This window comes from Aphis gossypii, chromosome 2, assembly GCF_020184175.1.
Source record: "Aphis gossypii isolate Hap1 chromosome 2, ASM2018417v2, whole genome shotgun sequence".
NCBI classification, from domain to species: Eukaryota; Metazoa; Arthropoda; class Insecta; order Hemiptera; family Aphididae; genus Aphis; species Aphis gossypii.
Window position 1 is genome coordinate 27,703,678 of NC_065531.1, and position 22,632 is coordinate 27,726,309.

Here is a 22,632-nt window from a genome sequence, read left to right on the forward strand (position 1 = left end):
TATAATTTTTTATCTGTTTGATTAGATAACATGTTATCACAATTAATGGCATAAAACTGATAAAACCATTGAACTCAATAATAATTGATATATGAATGAGATAGCACATACTAATGGTGTTACTATCTTTGTCTTGCACATGGCGCTAATATCTTAATTTCATATTTTACCGCGATATTATTTTAGTTTGGTTCTTAAAATGTAGTTGCACCTCATTATTTTTTTTAACTTCCACAAAATATTTTTTATTAATTTAATAAAATATAAATAATTAAATGATAAATAAATAGTTTATTAGTTTATAATTATAATTTAAAATAATATAACAAGTACTTACGCTATTTACCTGGAGCTATATCTACTACTTACTTTAGATTGTACTTACTACATTCCTAACTTAGGCTTAATATTGTAGATTTATAATTAAGGAAATATTAATACTGGAAATATCCAGTAAACAAAATCTGCAATACATTTTTGTTATACTTCATGGCCAAAATTTCCTAAAATAAATAAATATTTAAAGATACTATGATACTTTGTAGATACTTTAACTATATTCATAACCTTGGAGTTATATGATCTGTTATGTTAACTAATGTAACTTATGTTGAGTTGACTTCAGCTAGATATTTTTCCTGTAATGCCAATAAAACTATAAATTAATAATAAAAGGTATTACAGTTAAAATAAACTATCAAAATATTCATTTAAATACCATTGTAAAATATAATAGTTTAAAATAAATAGATTTATTAAATTTTAAAGCATTAAGCATAAAGCATATTAAAATAAAAGCATACACTGCAAGTTAACAATGTTATATTATGATAAATAAGTGCATACATGAGCAGTAGTGTTGAAATAAAAACATATAATGAAAATATATATTAATTATAAAATAAATCAAGCTTATATAAAAGTATTTCACATGCACAATTTTCAAAGACAAGAGTGCTGAAGTCTTAGTATTGTATACAAAAAAAAATTAAAAATTGAATATAAAAGTATAATTAAATATAAACTGGTTATATAATATTATAACACACAAAATAACTTTGTAAACACGTGTAACCAATATTATAAAACTCAGGGTAAACATGATTAAATAAAATAAGTTTGTTTAATTTGTACCTAAGAGATGATTTTAAACCTTGATTTTGTTGTGTCAATTTTTTACACTGAGTATGGACTCTTAAAGTACAATAATATGAAGATATAAATTTTACTATTTTCATTTCGTGTAATTCTAAAGTGCACGTATCAATAATTGGATGTATAGGATTTACATTTTTTACTTGATCCAAAAATTGTCTTTGCACTTTTAATATAATGTCTTTTTTAAAGTTATTATTTAAAACGCAGAAGGCAGAACAAAAGTCAAAACGTTATACGAACAACGAACTTAAAATGTATTGGTCATATAACTATGTGTGATAAAAAAAGATAGCAACACCATTCTTATCTGCTGTCTTTTTCTAACACGCTATCTCGGTTATGTTTACATTGGTCTTATGACTGGTGAGCATTCCAGTTATCATATAGAGTTCAATGCATAAAACACGGTCTTAGAATCATATTATCATAGAAAAAAGATTATCCAGCGCTCGACGGACGGAAGTGGCGCGAAGCTAAGTAAAAAAAAGAAAAGCGTAGTAGGCAATAGCCATACTATAGTTGAGTTCACTTTACGTCTATACTAATATTGTATTGTATAGATCACGGCTAAATAAATGTTATTTAACTATGGCCCATGGTATAGATCAGGGCGGTCCAATATTGTTATATTCTTGTAATTTATTTATAGATTTTGGAAAAATAAAATAATTTGTCGATAGTTGCTAATTAGTATGAAACACTATTTTGTAATATTAATTTCCAATTATTTCTAATCTTTTTTTCAATAATTCGTCATTTCCTCGAATACTGATCAAATTTAAAAATAAACAAATAATTTCTTATTATTTTCGTTATACATTATTAAAAAATGTAGATATACACTAGTATGTTTTTGGGGAAAACAAAATTTGCAAGAGTCTTGGCAGTCTTGCAGTGTTGGTCTTGTTTTAGTCTTGATCTTGCAGCAAACTAGGTCTTGGTCTTGCTAGTACCAGCACCATCATGGTCTTGTAGCAAGTCTAGAAAAACGGCAAGACCAAGAACAATTTTGATCATCACTACAAAATGTATTTATATAATATTTATAAATCAAAAATAAAATGAAGAAAAATTGTAAAAAACAGTTAAGCCAATATATACTTTTTAATTACATATATTATACACTTGATTTTTCTTACTATACACAATTTTAGTCCTTGGGATAAAGAAAATAAATTTAGAAGAGAAATTGATTAGGACAAAGTCACAAAGAAAGTTCAAATTTGCTCATTTTGAAACCTATATAATAAAGAATGCCGTTAATGAATGTAGCAGAGGGAATATAATCTTAGGTGAATAGTTAGAGGTATGCGACTGCCCCTGACTAAAAGATTCCGGTGGGTTATCATAAGGGCTGTAAATACTAAATTTATAGGAGACAGGAGTGTATTTATTATTTTGGTGATTGTGAAACGTAGCTTTATAAGTATATAATTTGAATTATGTAACAACGAATTCAGTCATGAAACTTTTATTTTGAACTTTTTGACGTTTTTAATTGTTTTGAGCATTTTTTTTTTGCATTTTTAAGTCATATTTTCTTTTTTAGTTCATTTTTCGTTATTTTAAATTAAATTCCACCGATTAACATTTTTTTTTTGTTTTACACAATTTCAAAATTTTTTAAAAATGTTTCATGTGAAATTCAAATTCAATCAACATGATAATTTTTTTTTTTTATTAAATAAACACATTTTTATGCATGTAATATGTAATGTAATAATGTATAATATCCTGTATATTAATATAAACATTTAAATTAAATTAAAAATTATTTTAAGTGTATTTTATATTGATTTTTGACATTTTTAATGCATTTTTTCAGGTTTTTTGGTGTATTAAATTCACAGCCCTAGTTATCATAATTCATTAGATCTGGTTCATCCAAAATAAGCACAGATGAGTAACGGTTTTAAGGTTTAAACATTATTTGAGAAGATGTCAAAGGAGATGGAGATAAATAATATTTATTTAGAGCCTTGTTGTTACTTATTTATTTGATGGTTTTTGTTAATGTAATAATATTTTTAACAATTTTAATTAGTCACAGATTTAGTTCATATATTCATATACAACCGAATGATTTATGGAAACAGCAAATCGATTAGATGGGGTTGCACACTATTATTTATATTATTGTGTGGTACTGCAGATGATATAAACAGTAAGCAGTAGGTACAGTCGGTACAGAACTACAAGTAAAAATAGAAGTCCAACGCTCTTAATTTTACAGTTTATAAATTATAAAGATTACTTGAAATATTAGAAAGGGTCGGAGGTTGATAATTGTGTATAGACTATCTGACTATAGACGTATTATAGTACATATGTAATAGTTAAGATATAAGAAACTCTTTTAATAACACACAGAAAGTATGATTTAATAATTTATTTTTTGTAAAAAAAGTTATTATATAAAAAATGAATGATATAGGAATGCAACATAATTTTGTTAATATTTTTTATTAGAAAATGAATGAAATATTCAAATATATATAGTAAAATCCTTAATTCAATTATTAATTAGCTAATGCGTATTAGTTTCCCAAAAGGTATTTTCATAGATGCGTATACAAACGCATTTGTATTTATCATTACTGTATTCGAAAACTGATTCTGAGAAGAAACAATCAATATCAATAAATATGTATAATCAATATCAATCCATATCAACAAGTGCAGATATGTTTATTTGACACAGCTATAATAGTTATTTATTTTACTTTTAGTAATATATTAGGGTAATAGGTATAATTTTTTTCGAAAATATTGCATTTATTAATTATTATATTATTATTAGAATTTAGTATTGAGTTTTTAATAATATATATTTTATTATATTAGGTATATCAACTTACTGAACTTAATAACATTTTTCTGTAAACATCGCAAAACAATAAACATAGATTCGCATAACAATATTATAGCCTATAGGTAGGTACTAGGTAGTACCATAGAATCTATGGCGTATTTAGGGGGGGACAATTGCCCTGGACCACGGCTATAGATAGGTTATAGCCGTGCCCTGGACAGTACTTGTTGGGAGGGGGGGGGCAGTAAATGTAACTGGAAGGTTTTATTTTTAAACCGATTTAAACAGTTGTAAAAAAAAAAATGTGTACCCTGCAGGGCAGCAAAATCCTAAATACGCCTTTGCCATTGATTTGTAATCAATGGTAGTACCCATAAATCGATAATATTTTTAAATAAATTAAAAAGGTTATTGCGTATAGTAAAATTTAATACATAAAAGTTTAAGTTCCCACAAATAATGTTCTTAAGGTATAACAAAATATTGTTATTAATTGTTTAAATTAGTAATTTCGTTCAAAATTGAACTTAAAATACCTATTGTACCTATTGTATTTTTTTTTTTACTATTATTATTAAAATATGAAAAAAATGTACAATAAATACACTAAATAATCGAATTAATATTTTCTAATTAGGCTGGATGAAGTGAGGGAGGAGAGACGCGTCCAATGACAATACTTTCAAGTTCCAATATGAATTATGAACCATATTTTATAGTTAAGTTTGAATTTTATGAGATTACGTAGCAATTTAATATCAGTTAAGTAAACTTAGATCATATACTATATGTCTATATAGTATAATATGATCTAAGTTAGTAAATTACAAAATAATAGATATAGGTATCAAATAATCATTAATTTTTAATTTATATAATGTGATAGAGTTTATAATAATATGTCAATACCCTTTTTTTCAACGTATGAACGTATAAGGAATAAGCCAAAACACGGAAACTCCATTATTTTTTATGTGATATACCAAATTTTTGTTTAGTATTTGGATTTACCATATTTCGCTTTCAAAACCTCAAATATATTTGACTAACCGCATATTTTCTTATTTAAAATTTCATTTAAAGATGGGTTTTAATGAGAAATACGCTATTTTTACATGAAAAATCGGTGTAAAATCACTAAAACCACTAATTTTACCTATAGAAACAAAAATATTATTTTTACGAAAAAGGGAGTTATTTTGTTTTTGTTTAGCACGGCAGCGTAGGTATACATATAGTTTACATAATATGTTTAAAATTAGTAATTACCATTTATTTATAATACTAACATAAATATGTTCAGCAATAAATCATTTATTTATTTTTATTTACCTTTATACGTATACTAGTACTATCTATTATCTAATAATAAACAAATTCTTAACCGTGTTAAAAATAGATTTATTCTCATAAAATAAAATATGATAATTAATAAAAAATATAATAAGCATGATTTACAAATATACAATCATGAATAAGATAATATACTGAATACGGTCATACGGAACACCATGACAAAAAATTAACAAGTGGCTGTGGGCCGAATAAAAAAAATAAATTTGACAATTTTTACGTTTTTATGCATGCACATTAATATAAGGCAATGCATTTGATCATGCATGTGGATCCATGATAAGCCATTATACATATTGATTATATACAATAGTCCATATCGATCTGTATGTTAGGTACTATAGTTAAAGTACTTACAAAAAAAAAAAAAAACAAAAATATTATTTTTTTTCCAAATCCTAAGTACGTAAGAATTAGCCCTTTCTCTCCGTATCACAACATAAATACGTCTACATAGTATACTTTATCCTTCATGTTATGCATGATTATAACTATATTATATTCAAGTGTCCTTAGGAATGCAAGGACTGCAATACAATACATACGTCGTGTGTTTTAAATTTGTATACCATTATATCATTATATAGTCTATAATTACTAAAATTACTTCCTTCTCCAGTTCTCCACAGTATTGTTTAGTATATACTACACGATGTGCTTAAATAAAATGTGTCCATTTATATTGTATAGGTAAGTACGTAATATAAATAAATAATACAATATAATATGACAATAATACATAATATGTTAAATAATTTGTTGGTAACTAGATAAAAATTAATGTTTTAAATTTCAAATTTATAGGTGTACTACCCGTACTTTTTATGTGTTTTATCATTCCGATAATTTTAATATTGCTCACAAATTCTAAACAATAAAATGATTATATCCTAAAAACAATAATGTCATTTCTTGCGCTGTAGAAAAATCAAAAAAATATTTAAACGATTACAAATAACTATTAGGTATTCGAAATCCGTCGTGGTGGACTAATTAAACGAACTTTAATAAACACGCGCGATTACTGGCGATTAGCAACGATGCATAATTAGTACTAATTACTAACACTGCTAATTTAGTAAATAATTACACTAATGCAGTAATAACGAGCAATAAAAACGATAATAAAGGACGTGTGATAGGTATGACAACGAGTTAACACAATAAATTAGTCATATCGTGATAGCGTACGTTGTGAATGGTGATATGATTTATTATCGTCGTTGTTGTTGTTGTTGTCGTAAACGACGACGTAAATACTCGTAAACACTGAACACGATTTACTACTACAACTACAACTACAACAGACGAGACGGTCCGTAATAATAGTAATAATAATATAATAATATTAATAACAATAAACAATATTATGCGTACACCGTCTGGGCGAGACTGCGCGGCCACAATGACCGTGGGGCGCGAAGGCGAACGGCCGCCGTAGACGTGACGGATCGCCGCCGATCGGACGGGTTTCTCTGTAAACTGTTTTGGCAACACTGGCACTTTTATGGGATGACGGATATTCCGTGGTAGCGGCGGCGGTGTGGCGGTGTGGCGGCGGCGGCAGCAGCAGGTTTATCCTTTCGTGCGTCGTCGTCGTCGTCGTCGTTTGCAAAACAATAAAATGGCCGTTCGATTTTTGTTGTTTGTGTACACACGCACACGGGCGCGCACACGTGTGGCGGGGGGAGGGGCGCCGGGAGCGCGCGCGCACACACACACACACACACGCGCGCACAGACACGGGGGGGGAGGCGCGCGCGCACGCTGGTAGGTAACGACTATACTACGGCGCCGCGCGCGATAGCGATAGCGCACGCACGCACGCACACACACACACACGCACCGTCGCACAAGACTCGTACACACACACACACACACACACACACGCTCATCATCAATTATGTGGCCGTGCCGCCGACGACGGATAATGTGTAGTAGTGCCCGAAATACGTATCGCGCGTCGTTGTGTTTATTGTGAATATCATGTTATGTTGTTGTTATCGGCCACACTAATTGCCGTCCGTGTATCGTTGTGCGACGGCGATGTTATTGTCCGAACTACCGCGACATTAGTGCCGCGCGCCGCCATCGAATTATCGCGACCGCCGTCGTCGTCGTCGTCGTCGTCGTCGTTGTTGTTATTATTACTATTATTATTATTATTATTATGTAACGGAATCGGATCGCCGGACACTTATGCTGGCGTTGTGCGAAAGACGGTAAGGGTGTAAAGTGTTATAATAACGATAACAACAGTAATAATAATAATAGGTATCACCTAAAAAACCGAGCGAAAAACAAACGTAATATTATTTGCATCGACAACAACAACAACAACAAGTAATAACAATAATAATAGTATAGGTACCTACCTATCTACCTACACCCGTAATAACAAAAACAATAACAATAAAGTAATAATACCTCGGCTGCTGTGTCGAGCCCGTTAAGTATCCGTAATCGGACGCAATAATACACTATTATCGTTACGACGTGCGCGAGCTTTTGCTGCACGTCGCCAGTCGCACCGGCGAATTACGCTCGCACGGGGCACTTTGAGCAACAGTAGCAGCTCCCGAACCAGCAGAGAAACGTATCTCGCGTTCGCTTCGGTACGTGTTCGGTAGTCGACGCTCCCCAACCGGTCTTTTTTCGTTATGTCAACATATGACGACGTCGCTGATAAAGGGTTACGCGCTCGTGTTCCGGTCTCCGATCTTTATTTGGGTATTCGAGTGTTGACTTTTAACGCCGTCTCGGTTGTCCGTGACCGCCGTTGCTCGTCCGTTACGACTACGTTAAGGACGCCAACGGCTTTTGATTTTTAAAACGTCCCGTTGCCATTCGATTTTAAACGATAAGACGTGTAGTAGGTATGCCGAATTTTCGGCGCGAGTGGTCGAGATTTTCGTTCTGGCGATAGATTCGTCCGATAATTCGCGATCGACTGATAAGTGCAAATCGTATGTGAATTCCTCAGGTGAAAAACGTATTACGTTAGTTTTACCTGTTTTTATTTATCCGGGATCCCAGTGCTCTAGACGCGGCGTTTTTCAAGGGTAGGTGTACCCTTGTGATTTCAACATGACAATAATTATTGTTGTCATCCCTCCCTGAAATATTTTATCTTTTCACCCAGGCAACCTTTTGGGGAGTCTAATATTTTGAATATTGCTTCTAACTTTTTTCCAATTTTACCGTCATGATTTTAGTCGTGAGTTATCAAATATTTGAACTGTTATTTTCCGTTTAAGAGATCCTAAACCAGATTTAAATTGTTTCATAAAATAGGTAGGCATATGAAGTATTGTAAATAATTACTCGGATAGTTAGTTATAATCATTTTTAACTTCTTTTTTACATACCAAGTCAATAGATACTGATGAATTGCTATAATTCTAAATTTGTTTCTTTTTCTCTAAAATGGGTGATCAAATTAAATTAATATTGTATTGTATATTTTAAATTATACACCTACTTACTAAAAATGTATACCTTTAAACTTTAGGTAACTGACAGAATTCAACGAGAAAAATAAATCCGAATAAAATTCGATTCTAGGTGGCTAAAGCGTAATTGAATGTATGGTGTGTGCTGCAGACTGGAAGGCACCGTGGATTCTATACCACAGGGCCTATTAGACGGCCGCCCTGCCAGTTCAGTGCTTCTCACTCATCATCAGGTATATTACTTGTTTTTTCTTAAATATCTATGATAAAAAAATATAATATTCCTGTTTTTAAATATGGTTTTTTGTACAGTATCAACAATTACAACATATACAAGCACAACAAGAACAAGCTGCTGCAGGAGGATTAACATTAACACTTCATCATCAAACTACAGTAAATACTTTAAAAATATCACAATAATTATTGAACTTGAGCGTTATACTTAATAATTATTAAACATATTTTTAGGGTACAGGAAATAATGGTGTACTTGCAGGAGGACCTCAACTAGTTCTTGCAAGTTCTCAGGGACAAGGAATAACAACTTTCCCAACTGTGACCACACAACAAGCTGCAACATTACATCAACATACAAGTTTTCAACAAGTGCTACATCAACATGTTCAGCACTCAAACATTCTTCACTCAACAAGCATACGACAGGTATAAAACAATATAAATTAATGTATTATGTTATGTCGGTGACATCAAACCTGGCAAAACTAAGAATTCCTTTAAACTCTAAAAATCAGCTTCCTACATTTGGCTCCATTTGCAGCAATTGTTCATATTTACTTACAAAAACATATTATGCTTTTTGTTTAACTAACTGTTTAGTACTATTTTTTCCTTTTCAACTTTTAATCAAATATTTCCCCAATCACCAAGTTATGATAATTAATTTACAATTTTAGACATTCAGTTTTAGCATTTAAAAACTAAAATATTATTTTAGCAGGAATAATTATATTAAATATATTATTAGTTTTGATCTAGTAGAAATAATTAATATTGATATAATATTATCTTTAAGATGGGTGCCCAACAGCACACATCTGGTACAATGGTTCAACAACAACAGGCTACAGCGATACTGGATACAAACACAAAATGTATACCACAATCACCTTCATCACCATTCTCTTCTCGATCACTTACCCCCTCTCCTCAACAGAGGGTTATTACACCCCAACCACAAGTTATCCATCAGGTAAATAATTAATTAATAATAGTTATATATTTTTTTTATTATACTTATATATTTTTATTCATATAGATGATGAGCACTAATGGGCCGGTTTTACAATTTATTCAATCAAATAGTCGAAATAATGTAAATAATGTTCAAGTAAAAAATAAACCGCCCCAAATATTACCTAAACCTAATAATCATGTACAGAACCATGCTAGTATTAACAGCATTAAGTCGCAACAAACACATCATTCAACCTCAATACATAGTCAACAACAAGGTGCTTTCTTGATAAACCAAGTAAGTTTTGTTTTATTAATTTATACAATTATTTAGATGTTCAGTAATTTAAGTGTATTGTATTATTATTATTTATTTGCTCTATAATATAATACAGTATACTTTCCTAAATTAATTCATTTTTTACTTAATACAACAATATTTTTTTTTTTTTACCTTAATTAGATTATGCCAACTGCTGGTGTAATAGTTGGTCCACAAACAACTAGTGGCCTTCAGCTTTTTCTTAGATCCCCTAATACTCAAAACCATAATACCCAACAAGCTCAAGTCACTTGCAATGGTACTCAAATTTTACTTCAACAGCCTAGGCAACAGTCAAACCAGGTTAGTAAGAATGTAATTATTTTTAGAAATATTTATAATTACTAATACGTTATATAATTTTAATTAATATTAGGTTGTGAGGTTGGTAAGTGGCCAAAGTGTTCAACTACAGCAAATTCAAACATGTTCTGGTCCAGCATTAGTTGCATTATCACCTCAATCCACTATCACACAATCATCAAATAATAGGTCAATGAATATTAAAAAAAAGAAACCAAAAATGCATTCAAGGCCACAAGATGATGAACCTGTACGATTAGACCTTGCAAATCTAATTAAATTGTCTGGTTAGTTTTGTAAACAAATCCATTTTCAATATTTTGACTAATCTATTGCTGATTTTGTTTAGGTATTGATGAAGAAGAATCTGGTACACCTATAATGCAACAAAATCAATTAAATCAAAATAATAGAATACAACAAACTCCAACCCCCCCTCCACAATCTCATCAACAATCTGCACCTTTATTAGCTCAATTGCAAACTCCTACTTCCTCATCTCAGGTAAATATTCAGTTCTGGTAGTTATTATTTTTAAATATAAATCTAATTAATTCTTTAAATAATGTTTATAGGGAGGTTTTCGTTTGTCTTTAGTAGAAGATGGACGTATGATTGTACATCAACCACAGATTACAACAAATACGCTGACTCAGGTAAATTGGAATATACAATTTGTTTCTATATGTATTAATAGTTTAATACTAACACAGTCGTTTTTCATCATAAACTATGCAATATGCACATTTGCCCAGGTTTAAGTGTACTGGAATTGAAATAATAAGGTAATAGTGGCTGTATCTCAATTGAGTCCCGTGAGAAAAATTGATTATATCGACTATAACTGTTCTAATAAAATAAAATTTTTTTCCTTTCATTTATGTCATTATTTCAATCTACCAATGAACACAGAATTAAGACTATTTGAATTTATTATTATAATTATAGTTATAATTAAATATGTTTTTTAAATTTAAAATACTAGTTTTTCCTCTATAAGTGTTCTTAGTAATTTAATAAAATAATCTTTTTTTATCAAACAATGAATTTGATCTTTAATTATAAAGTTAAGTGTAATAGTAGTAAATTTAATACTATAGAATTAAAATTGGATGAAAAGTTTAACAAATTTTAGATGATTAATTTTTTTTCCTGAGATTTTATTTTTGTTATACTTTATAATTTTATAAATACATCTTTTATAGCTTTTATATATTAATAGATGTTCTGGATGTGCTTTATTTAAACATGTAATTAAATTTTGAATGAAATAATGCTCAGTTTTTGATGTGTATGAAAAAAAAATCTGACCAAATTAATGGTAGGAACAATGAATTAGTCCAATTTATCAAGTAAATAATTTAAAAATGCATTTAAATTAAAATAATCTGTTGGCATTATAGTCATTAAATAATAAAAAAAACTTCAACTTTTCGTTCTAAAAAAGGTAGGCTAAATATGTTATACATTTTCATACTTTTAAACTTTATTTTTATATGATTTGGATCATCTAAATTTTGAATCTTATGCCATCAAGCTTGACCCAATATTTCTTTATTATAGGATTTGCTAGTTTGTAAAGTTAGTTCAAATGCAGGATGTATTGCCTCATCTTGAAATGAATATAAACAACTAAATAAATACACATGGTAATAAAATAAACACATTTTTTCATACTCTTTAACTAAAAAACAATGAATTTTTGTATAAACTTCAATTTATTAAGTAGTAAAAAGTAAACAAATAGAGCATTAGTATTTGATTTGGATTTAAATTAAAAAAAAAAAAAAATTGGAAAAGTTGTTTCAGACAACTGTTTTTCTATTTACATATTAAATGACTTCAATTTTACTCAAATGTGTTAGTGATACACAAAAATAATAAGATATTTGAACTTCTATCATAAAATGGTTCACTCATGTTTGTTTTGATGCATGTTTTTAAAATTATTATGGGCGTCATTGCTAAATTAAGTAAATTGTATAGTATAAAAGATCTAAATTGTAAATATTTTTTATAAGTTAATTTAAATTGGTAGTTTCCAAAATATTAATTCAATTTGTAGAATGCTAAATATGTAGATGATCTTTCATAAATATTATTTTGCTATTCAGTAAATTTGTTTTAATTTATTGTTCAGTAATTGTTCATTTTTAAAAATAACATTTTTTGTTATCTGAGGATGAAATAAAGCTTAGTGAGTATTTAATTTATTTTAGTATCAAAAATTTTTCCCGTTATATTAGAGAATATCCAACAACTACGTCTTTTTGTACACCTCTATCATTTAATTTAATTTTTAAATAACTTTTAAAATCAAAACCTGAAGTTATTTGTTGATATCAATGTTTTTTCTTTTTTTTATATATATCTTTAGAATTTATCTTTATTTTGATGCACATCTCATACAATACTAATCATATTGTAAAGCTGTAGTTTTATATTAAAAACAATAAAAATTAATGTTAAAAGATATATTCCTATTCAATTTATACAATTATGCAGTATGTATATCTGATAGAAGCAGATTCATCTAGTATACATCATTATAAAAATCGGGACTCAACTAGCATATATTTTATAAGTCTAACTTTATTTATATCATAATAATTAGAACTCAACTAAAATATGACTACAATATTTGATATTTAATTCAGATAAACTATTAATAAATTTGAGACTCAACTTGGAACATTTTGCTTATTGTGTTTTTTATTTGGGACTATTTGTTTACATTGGCAGTGGTATCCTAATGATTATATGTCAGTATTAGACTTGATGGGTTATGAATCTTGCACCTATTTTATTTTTTATATTATTTGTTTAAATTTAATCTTTAGATGTGCAAATATATTAATTAAAAATCGTTTTATATTACTTATTTGTATATTTATGCAATTATCAAGTATTGTTTTTATTAATTATAAATATTTTAATTAACTAGATCAATATTGGTTTTAATTTATAGAATGTTTCTGCAAGTGTTGCTGCTGCAGCTCAAACACAGTTAGCTCAGTTAGTTGCCGATCATGGTGGACACATACTTCAAAATGCTGTTCTGAGTGTGGCTGGTGCTGAATCATTACTTCTTAAAGGAGGAAATACAACGTTACCCACCCAACCACAAAATGGCTCCGGCGTGCGTATTTTGGCAGATGTTTCTGGTCGACTTCAAATTGTAACTGTGTTAGAACCCCAATCATTACAACAAAATATTATTAATGGCCAACATTTGATGTTCCCCACTGCTGGTACTCCTGTAAGTGTTGAAAATCGACAAAATCATCAGCAATTTGTCATGTCAACACCTGTTGAAGATCAAAATAAAGTTATGCAGCAAAATAATAGTATTAGAGTTATGCATAGCAGTAGTACAATGGTGTCAAGTTTAGACCATCAACAAAGTAGTAGTATTCAACTTGTTTCTAACATGATGGATAGTCGACTGTTAGTAGCATCTAATAATGATTCTTCAAGAAATAATGATATTTTATTTAATGAAGAACAAAACCGAGTGCAAATAGTAACCAATTCTACATTAAATAAAAATGTAGAATTACAAAATCAAACTCCAATAATTCATACTTCAGAAAGAGTAATGCAAACTTCAATATCAAGGTCTAAAACCGTACCAGTATCTTCCCATAGTCCTAGAAGTATTCAATCTGTGATAAGTCCTCAATGTAGCCCTGCTATGTCTCATAGCTCTAGAAGTAATTCTAAGAGTCCTGCCTCATATAATTCTCCTATACCATCACCAAATGTTTCTCAGTCATTTACACCTATGTTGCCAAATCGACCAAATTTAACCATTGTAACATCACCACAGCAAAGTAACATGCAGTTTTCAAAACCATGTGCTGCCGTTATATCACAATCAAATGATAATCACACAACATTGTCTAATTATCAAACATCTGTTATTAATAGAACAAATAACAGAAGTCCATTAGCAGTTCCATCAAAAATATTCAGGCCAAATAGTCCACCTAAAGCTTCTGTTCCACTAGAAGTTCAATCCCAAAATGCATTTTTAGATAGTATTGCCCAATCTCATCCAAATATATTGATTAATAAAACTATGGTTGTTCCACCATGTGCTAATAAAGCACCTATTAAACCAAGAAAAGTAAAAAGAGCTGCTGTCGTGAAACCAATGGTATTTCAATGTGATGAAAAAGAGAAAGAACATCATGATACACCAGTTCCATTGAATTCTCCTGAGAGTAGTATTTCAAATCAAAGGGTAAAAACTATACAACTTACGCCACAAAAACAACAGGTTTGTTAACAATTTTAAATTTAAATTGTGTATAAATAAAAATAGTAAATATTATTTTTGTCAATATTCAGTTATTAAAAGCAGTTCAAAATCAAATATCAGCTCTAAGTGCAAAAAAATACCGTACTAGTAGTGAGCAAACTGCTTTACAAAGATTGTTTAATGAGCAACAAAAAATTTTACAATGTGGCAAAATTGTTCCTACTGTTTCTGGACAAAATTCACAAGGAATTACCTATGTAAGAATTTATCAGTTTGTTTATATGAAATCCAATATATATAGCATTAATAAAACAATTAATAAAAAATTTTTAGGTATCTACACCTGTAAGATTAGTGCCTCCACCTTGTCCTATGGCATCAAGTCCACCTCATACCTTGTCACCTCCTCTTACGGTTCAAACATCAACTACTGCGTCTCCTCCCACTAGTAATAAATCAACGTCTCCCTTACATGTACAAGTGAGTAATTAATCATTTTAAAATAAAAATTATAACATAATTATTTATAAAATTTACTTAATTATCATGTTTTATAAAAAAAAAAAAAACATTTTTAATTTATAAAATAGAGAAAATTTATTAGTGATTTTTCTTAAATTTAAAAGTTTATAGTAAAATCTAGAAAATATAAGCTAAATATTAATAATTCATTAAAATAAAAAATCTCAATGATTTATAGATTCTAAATTTTTAGATTTATTTTTCATTGCTTTTTTAAAAAATACTGAGTAATTTATAATTTAAAACATAAGACTTATATTGAATAAATATTATAGTTAACAATTATTATTATTTATTTTATAGGTTGGAACTCAAACATCTTGTGAACCTTCTCCAACTCTTCCTGCCTTCAGTGCTTCAAAACGAATATCATTGTAAGTGTTCAATATCCACTTTTATTTTGTTTATTCTGTATTTGAGTATATAGAGAGCCATCATAATTTTTTTCTCCATTTATAATGTAATCTAGACTTATGTTTTTTAAAGATGAGAGGTTTTTGTGATACAAGGTTAGAGGTATTTTTGTTCAATCTATATTGTGTAATTTATCTTGGTAAAAAATAGTTGTTAACTTTATAAATGTCTTACTAGAAAATTTAAATAAGTATATTATCTGGCCAAATTTCAATATAATTTACATAGACACTTGACAACTTAATGGATAATTTGTGTGATGTGTGTGAACTTATGTTGAATCAAAGACAAACCAAAAATGTTAATTAAAGTTTTCATTCAAAACTACGTAAAATATTGTAAATATACCTTTTAAAATCTCAAATATTCAAGAAGTAACAGAAAATATTATTTTGTTAAGTAATAATAAGTTTATGCACATTATAAATCATCAGTTCTGAAATTATTTACTGCTAATCAAAAATGTATTGAAAAATAATAAATATAGTTTGAAAATACTTTCACTACAAAGAAACTAATGAAATCAGCCTACTTTAAAATAATTTTTTTAGTCTTTGACTTTTAAAACTTCAAAATAATTCAATCAATGATGAAATTAAGTTAACAAGAATTATAAAATTTATTTTTTATAATATATGTATATTATTATTATTATATTATTTATGTACAAATTTATTGGGCACATACCAATGTTAGAATTTAAATAAGTATTAATATTGCATAGTGGACTCAATTTTATTAAATGAACTTAGTTTCTGGTATGAATTGGCATGCATTATCAATACAATGGGCCACGTGTTCAATTGCCATATCTTTGTATGCACAAAATCAGTTTGTTTTCTCATGAAATAGAAATGCAATTAAAAGATAGTTGTACTAAAAATGTTATAGGTTAAAATTAAGGTAGCTGAGTTTATACTATATTCTATGTATTATGACTTAAAAGTTTTACTTGTGTTTTCTTAAATATAATATTTATTATTATAGAATTTCTGAGCGGATAGCAGCTGATCAAGCTGGCGCAACTAATCCTGATGTTGTGACGCCTTTTAGTTCAGCAAGTGATGCTGTAAAACGATTATCAAGGTATCATTGCTTAAATGAAGCCGTATTATCAGAAAGAGATTTGGAGTTGGCTGATGAAATATTTGAGTCAACTGCCAAACAGATGTTAGATAAAAAAGCGTCATTATTTAATAAATATCGTTATCTATTATTTAAAGAAAGCATGGTAAGCATCATACTAATATTGTATGGCATTTTAATATTAGGACTCAGAATTATATCCATTATTATTATTATTTACATTTTTCTATTGACAAAAAGTTAATATAAATTATTATAATATATAAACCATAAATAATTATAGTATATACCTTTAAAAAATGTATGTATTTATGTGCAAAAAATAATCTATATATATATGTGTGTATGTGTGTTGTATTTAAAATTATAAATAAAATACAGCTGTCCATCTAATGGTTTACAAAAGTAGAATTAGCTATATTAATTAGTAAGATTGATTCAAGTATTAAGATATTTTGACCTATCCATATTTTTATTTAACATCAATATTTGCAAAATATCCAGTTAGGGAACTGATATACTTCAAAAATATTTTCTGTTTTCTTACTTGTTTATAATATCATTGAACATTCTTTGACATATAACTAGAATTTTTTTTTAGTTTAAAACCAAAATATTTTATAGCCATATTTGCTTGGAATTAAAACTACTACTAATGAAATATAATTGAAGTGTATGAATGATTTTTCTATTGTAGTTAATTCGCTTTTTATTTATTTATTTTTTTTAATTTCTCAATACAACCATATAATTGAGAATAAATAAGTTTGATGTTTATCATATTACATGTAAATTATAACAAAAAGTGTCTTCTAAAAATTCGAAAAATGTATAAATAATAACAGAAAATGATTTTAATAAATACAAATCAATTGTTTAATTCTTGGATAACAGTATAATTAACACAACCAAGAATCTTGTATTCTGTAAACACCATATAAATACATTTCAAAACAAATAATACATTTAGTTTAACATTAAGTCATGAATTGAGTTAATTTTATCTAACTATCCATTTAACTTTTAAAAAAAATATGCAAATTGATATAATTCTGGGGCTTATGTTAAATGCTTTGAATGTTAGAAATCATACTAATTGTGTGTTATTAGAGGGAAGTACAAACATCTGAATTAATTATGTTGGGGCGAAGATTTGATGCTGACGAGTCTGCACAATTACAACAGTTAAAACAAAATTTGAATACAAATTCAGTTAATACTTCTACGAGTAAGTTGCATGTCTATAATGAAAAAAGTATCATTTTATTAACTAATAACTTTTAGGTTGTAATGATGAATCTATATCTAAAAAACGTGAACACCAACTGGAGGATGAGCAGTCTACATCAGAAAGCAAACGTCATTGCCCTGATGATGAAGAAATAAATGCACAGGTGCAAAGCGCCATAGACAGTATTTTGAATTTGCAACGCAGTGATCCGGCAACAGATGAAGCGGTGCGCAGCATTTTACCGTCCTAGCATACTGGTCATAGGAAATGTTTGACCACGGCGTGAACATAAAAATATTGGTTCCTCAGTGTACGGATTTCCTAAACGCGATTATGGTAATATTTGACTGTGTTAATTTAATGTTTTCCTTTCTTTTTTATATAGATATTTTTCTTTAAAATACCATACACTTAATTAAACAAACGTTTAAGAAAAAATATGTTAAGATAGAAATTTAAGATAGTATAAGGATGGGCTTCAATAATTCTTTAACAGATTTGAAAACCTAAGTATATTCTTCCTGACAATTATTTTGATGTTACCAAATTTTTAATTTAAACAATTTTCTTTATCTAGTCTACAAACAAGTTTTTGCATCACATGTGTTGTTATGGATTATACTTTTCATTTTTTAAAGTTAAAGTAATTAAAAATATGCAACTAATGAACTTTACATTAGTTAGATTTATTTATTTTTATTTTTACCCAACTATTGGGTTTAAATTTATTGCCACATATTTTGTTGTATTACTTCATAAATTTCCGTCTCCTTCATTTTTTTTCATTATATTATTATAAATTATTGAAAATCACATTTTTAAAAAATAGTAAATATTCCAAGGAATATTTAATTGTGTATATCCAATTTCATAAAAACAAAATGAGATCAATTACACATAACAGTTATTAAGATTTAATCTTATATTTTTTTTTCAATTTAAGTGCATTTTATATTAACTCAAGAGATATTAAATATAATTTTACTAAGGTTCTTATAATAATTTATATAAGATATATATTGAGTGATTGCAAGCTTACTCACTCCTTATTTTTATATTTAGTTATGAATTTTTCCAAGTTGTGATTTTGATTTTTAAGTACACTAAGTAAATTTGTATACAATTTAAAAAATGTCCTGCACCAATACAGACTCCTTTTTTTCAGTAGATAAAAGCTTTTAAGCAAATGATTTTATAGAAAATTCTAATCTAGTTAAATCAAAATATGAATAAGTACTTAATATGTTATTAAAAAATATATATATTAAGTCATTTTTATTCTCTAAAGCTTTTATTAAGTTTAAAATATTGATAGATTAATATTAATATTATTTTCAAATCATCTTATAATTTAAATCTTTTATTGTTAGTTTATTGAACTAGTCATTTCCTCAAAAGCTATTTAAAATTTGATTTTGGTTTTTACTATTTTTTTTTTTTTTTTAATTTACTGGATTAAGTGATCAGATTTGAAAAGAAAAGTTGATATCATCACGGGACATTCCTTTAATAGTATACAAGTATACAAAATATTTAAAAAAATATATATTATTAAGTTTATTTTAAAATTCCAAAAATCAGAATTTTTAATAATTTATAATTAAATTTATAAAAAATGGGGAGTTGCATGCTTGGTGAATTACCTTGTATATTAAATGTTTATGTATTTTTATTCTTACCATACATTTATTTCTTGTTATTAATTGTAACTAAACAGTATTTTTTAATAATAATAATTCAGATATTTTTGTACTATTTAATACATTTTTGGAATTCATAATAGATTACCTTAAATGCATTCTGTTACTTATCTTGTTAGTTTATTTTTATCATGTAGTCAATGTCAAATATTATTTGCAGTATAAAATAAAATGATCTACCTCACATGATTTTAACATCAAGGTCAAAAATATTATTAAGTTTCCAATCACCCAAAACTGTTTTATTTTAAAATGTAAATTTATACAAAATTATATTCAAGTGGTTATTTCTTGCTAGAGTCGTCTCTCATTTTTTTTTTACATATATCTTGTTATAAAGATAAATCAAGTATTACAATGAATTATTCAATAAACACAATTTTGTTATACAGTTTCACCATAGTATTATTATTATTTTTTTGTGTATTACCTTGATAGTAAATAATTAGAAGTTAGGTACCATGGCTTGTCATATGCAAATTTATTTATATTGAAGTGATTATTAATATCAAAGTAGTACTAAAAACATAATCCTTTTTTTATAATATAGTTTATTTCAAATAATTTATTAGTGTGTTGTTCGTATTATGAAACATCAGCAGTCATGTGCTACCTATCTATTTAAAACATCTAATTTAACTTTGATATTCATGATATTCATTGAAAATAATCTTCTTTATTGGCTTTTAATAAAAAAAACTTTTGTCAAGTCGACAAATGTTTATTACTGTAATGTACTTTTGAGTAGATAAAATCTGGGTATAATATAAGTGAATCATTTTATACTAAATAAATTAAATAAGACTTATTCTTTGACGTCTAATGATTTTTAAAAAAAATTGTGAAACTAAAAGTATATCTGTCTTTCATTCTTCCACTTCGAGGTAGTTAGCTTTTGTGTATTAAAAAATTAATCTACTTTCAAATTGACTTAATGGTATGAAGTTTAATTTAGTAGCCCACCATGGAATTAAATTTTATAAGTCAAGTTCTGTACAATTTTTCTAAACAATTATTAGATGGTTTAATGTAATCTATTCAGTTTTAGAGTAAAAACTAGTATGTTGGAAAATTTTTAAGGTAATTATTCTATACATGATAACATATGAAATGTCCCAATTTACATTAAATTTGTGATAAAAATAGTAATAAATTTAATTTTAGGATTTTATAAAGTAAATTTATTTTAAAATGATATAATTACATTGAAGATTTGTTTATCATAAGAAATATTAAGAAAAATACTGTTTTATAACAATGTTAAACATTTCATTCAAATTTTTAAAATTAGATATATATGAAAACTGCTCATAGTTATAATACTGAATTAAATTTGTTATGTAGATAAGAAAATGATCATAATTAATTTTAATTTGGTTAACATTATTTTTATTCAAACTTATAATTTTTTGTAATTCAGGTAAATAATTCAAAACGTTTTCAGCCCATCCTTACTACTTTTTTTGCACAAAAGTCACATATTTGAAATATTAAAAGTTTTATTATTTTAAAGCATCACTCAATTGACTTGAATAACAAAAATTCACTTGACACCTAATTAGGTACCTATTTTATAGTTGTAAACATGAACCCTATTAATTTTCTTTTTTTTTTGTATTTAATTTATGATTTATTTCTTCTGGCAACTATCCTCGCTTTAGTTTTAGATTTTAAATATTTAAATGTACCTCACCTTAACTGGCATTAGTTTCAATTTAAAAATTGTCATTGGCCAATTATAATTTGAATTAGAAAAATATTTTGGCCCATGTTAATGATTGAAAGTTTAATGTAAAACCTTAAATAAACTGTTAATTATTTCCCTAAATATAATAGCAATAAGGGATATGTTGAAAGTATATCTCATTATTACCAACAATCAACATTAATTGTAGGCCAAAATATTTTTCTATTATGCATTTCCCAATTGTTTAGTTACCAAAAGCATTTATAATTTAAAAAAATAAATTTTAGTTTTTCTTTTGTGCAAAGTATTATATTTTTGCCAAATGTATTGCCGTTATATTAAAAAATGTATAATGTACTTTCGTTTCTGTTATGTGAACGAAAAATTTTTCCACAGGGTAATTTTAAACCTATAATAAATTTTTAAATATTTATTCACTTTAGTCAAGTGTACTTAAATATAAACTAATGTAACTCACTTAACGAGTAGTATTTTATAATATGCACGTAAGTTTTTTTTCTACGTGTCTTGTATAAGATCTCAAAAGCACAAATCTATAGAATTTGGGCAAAAATCTATATTCTAGATAAACATTTTTCATTTTGCCATTAATTATATATTTATATATATATTAAGTACATATATATACATATATTTTTATTTAATTTATTTTAAAGTTACTTTATATGTATAATTGTTTAGTTTAAGTGTGTATATGTAAATTATTATTGTGCTTAAAATGATGTTTTGTTGTGTATATAATTATTTAAAAAATAAACTGTGAATTATTGTAATAATTTTGCATACTTGACACTTGAGTAATTAGAAATAAATTGTATCAAAAAAAATTATGATCAGTTGATATTAATTATTCATATTATAATATACTACATAGTGTTATAATAATATAATTATAATTTTAATACCTTACTCCAAGTTTCTTCTGAAAGCTTGAAAAATATTGAGTAATATATTATACTTAAGAGGACACTACAGCTGTATTGTGTTGTCTTCATCTTACAAATACTTAAAGCAAATTCTACATATTTAAAATTTTTGTTTTGTGTTAATTTTAGAGCCGGATATAAATATTTTAAAATTTAATTCATTGCATTTCATTGATTAAGTAAA

General features: G+C 27.2%; 1 protein-coding gene across 5 annotated transcripts; it reads left to right on the forward strand.

The window, feature by feature from the left end:
- Positions 1-6,744: 6,744 nt before the first annotated feature.
- LOC114130774 (uncharacterized) lies at positions 6,745-22,298 on the forward strand. Of its 5 annotated transcripts, none has more exons than XM_027995825.2 (17): positions 6,745-7,666; positions 8,835-9,008; positions 9,088-9,171; positions 9,247-9,441; positions 9,812-9,988; positions 10,055-10,270; positions 10,436-10,597; positions 10,671-10,884; positions 10,947-11,101; positions 11,173-11,253; positions 13,566-14,879; positions 14,951-15,118; positions 15,195-15,341; positions 15,687-15,757; positions 16,785-17,028; positions 17,994-18,111; positions 18,168-22,298. In XM_027995825.2, exons 2-17 carry the CDS (start codon positions 8,907-8,909, stop codon positions 18,362-18,364), a joined length of 3,645 nt encoding a protein of 1,214 aa, XP_027851626.2. In that variant the 5' UTR covers positions 6,745-7,666; positions 8,835-8,906; the 3' UTR covers positions 18,365-22,298. The 5 variants fall into 5 exon arrangements, with proteins under 5 accessions (XP_027851626.2, XP_027851631.2, XP_027851628.2 ...); XM_027995830.2 differs by having other exon boundaries at positions 6,745-7,545; XM_027995827.2 differs by having other exon boundaries at positions 6,745-7,545; positions 8,888-9,008.
- Positions 22,299-22,632: the final 334 nt, after the last annotated feature.

Excerpts from the sequence above, each read along its gene's own strand:
- LOC114130774 (XM_027995825.2), top strand. The coding sequence starts at position 8,907 with ATGTATGGTGTGTGCTGCAGACTGGAAGGCACCGTGGATTCTATACCA. Across the intron at positions 10,885-10,946 it reads AAATCTAATTAAATTGTCTG|GTATTGATGAAGAAGAATCT; the intron begins GTTAGTTTTGTA and ends GATTTTGTTTAG. Across the intron at positions 14,880-14,950 it reads TTACGCCACAAAAACAACAG|TTATTAAAAGCAGTTCAAAA; the intron begins GTTTGTTAACAA and ends GTCAATATTCAG.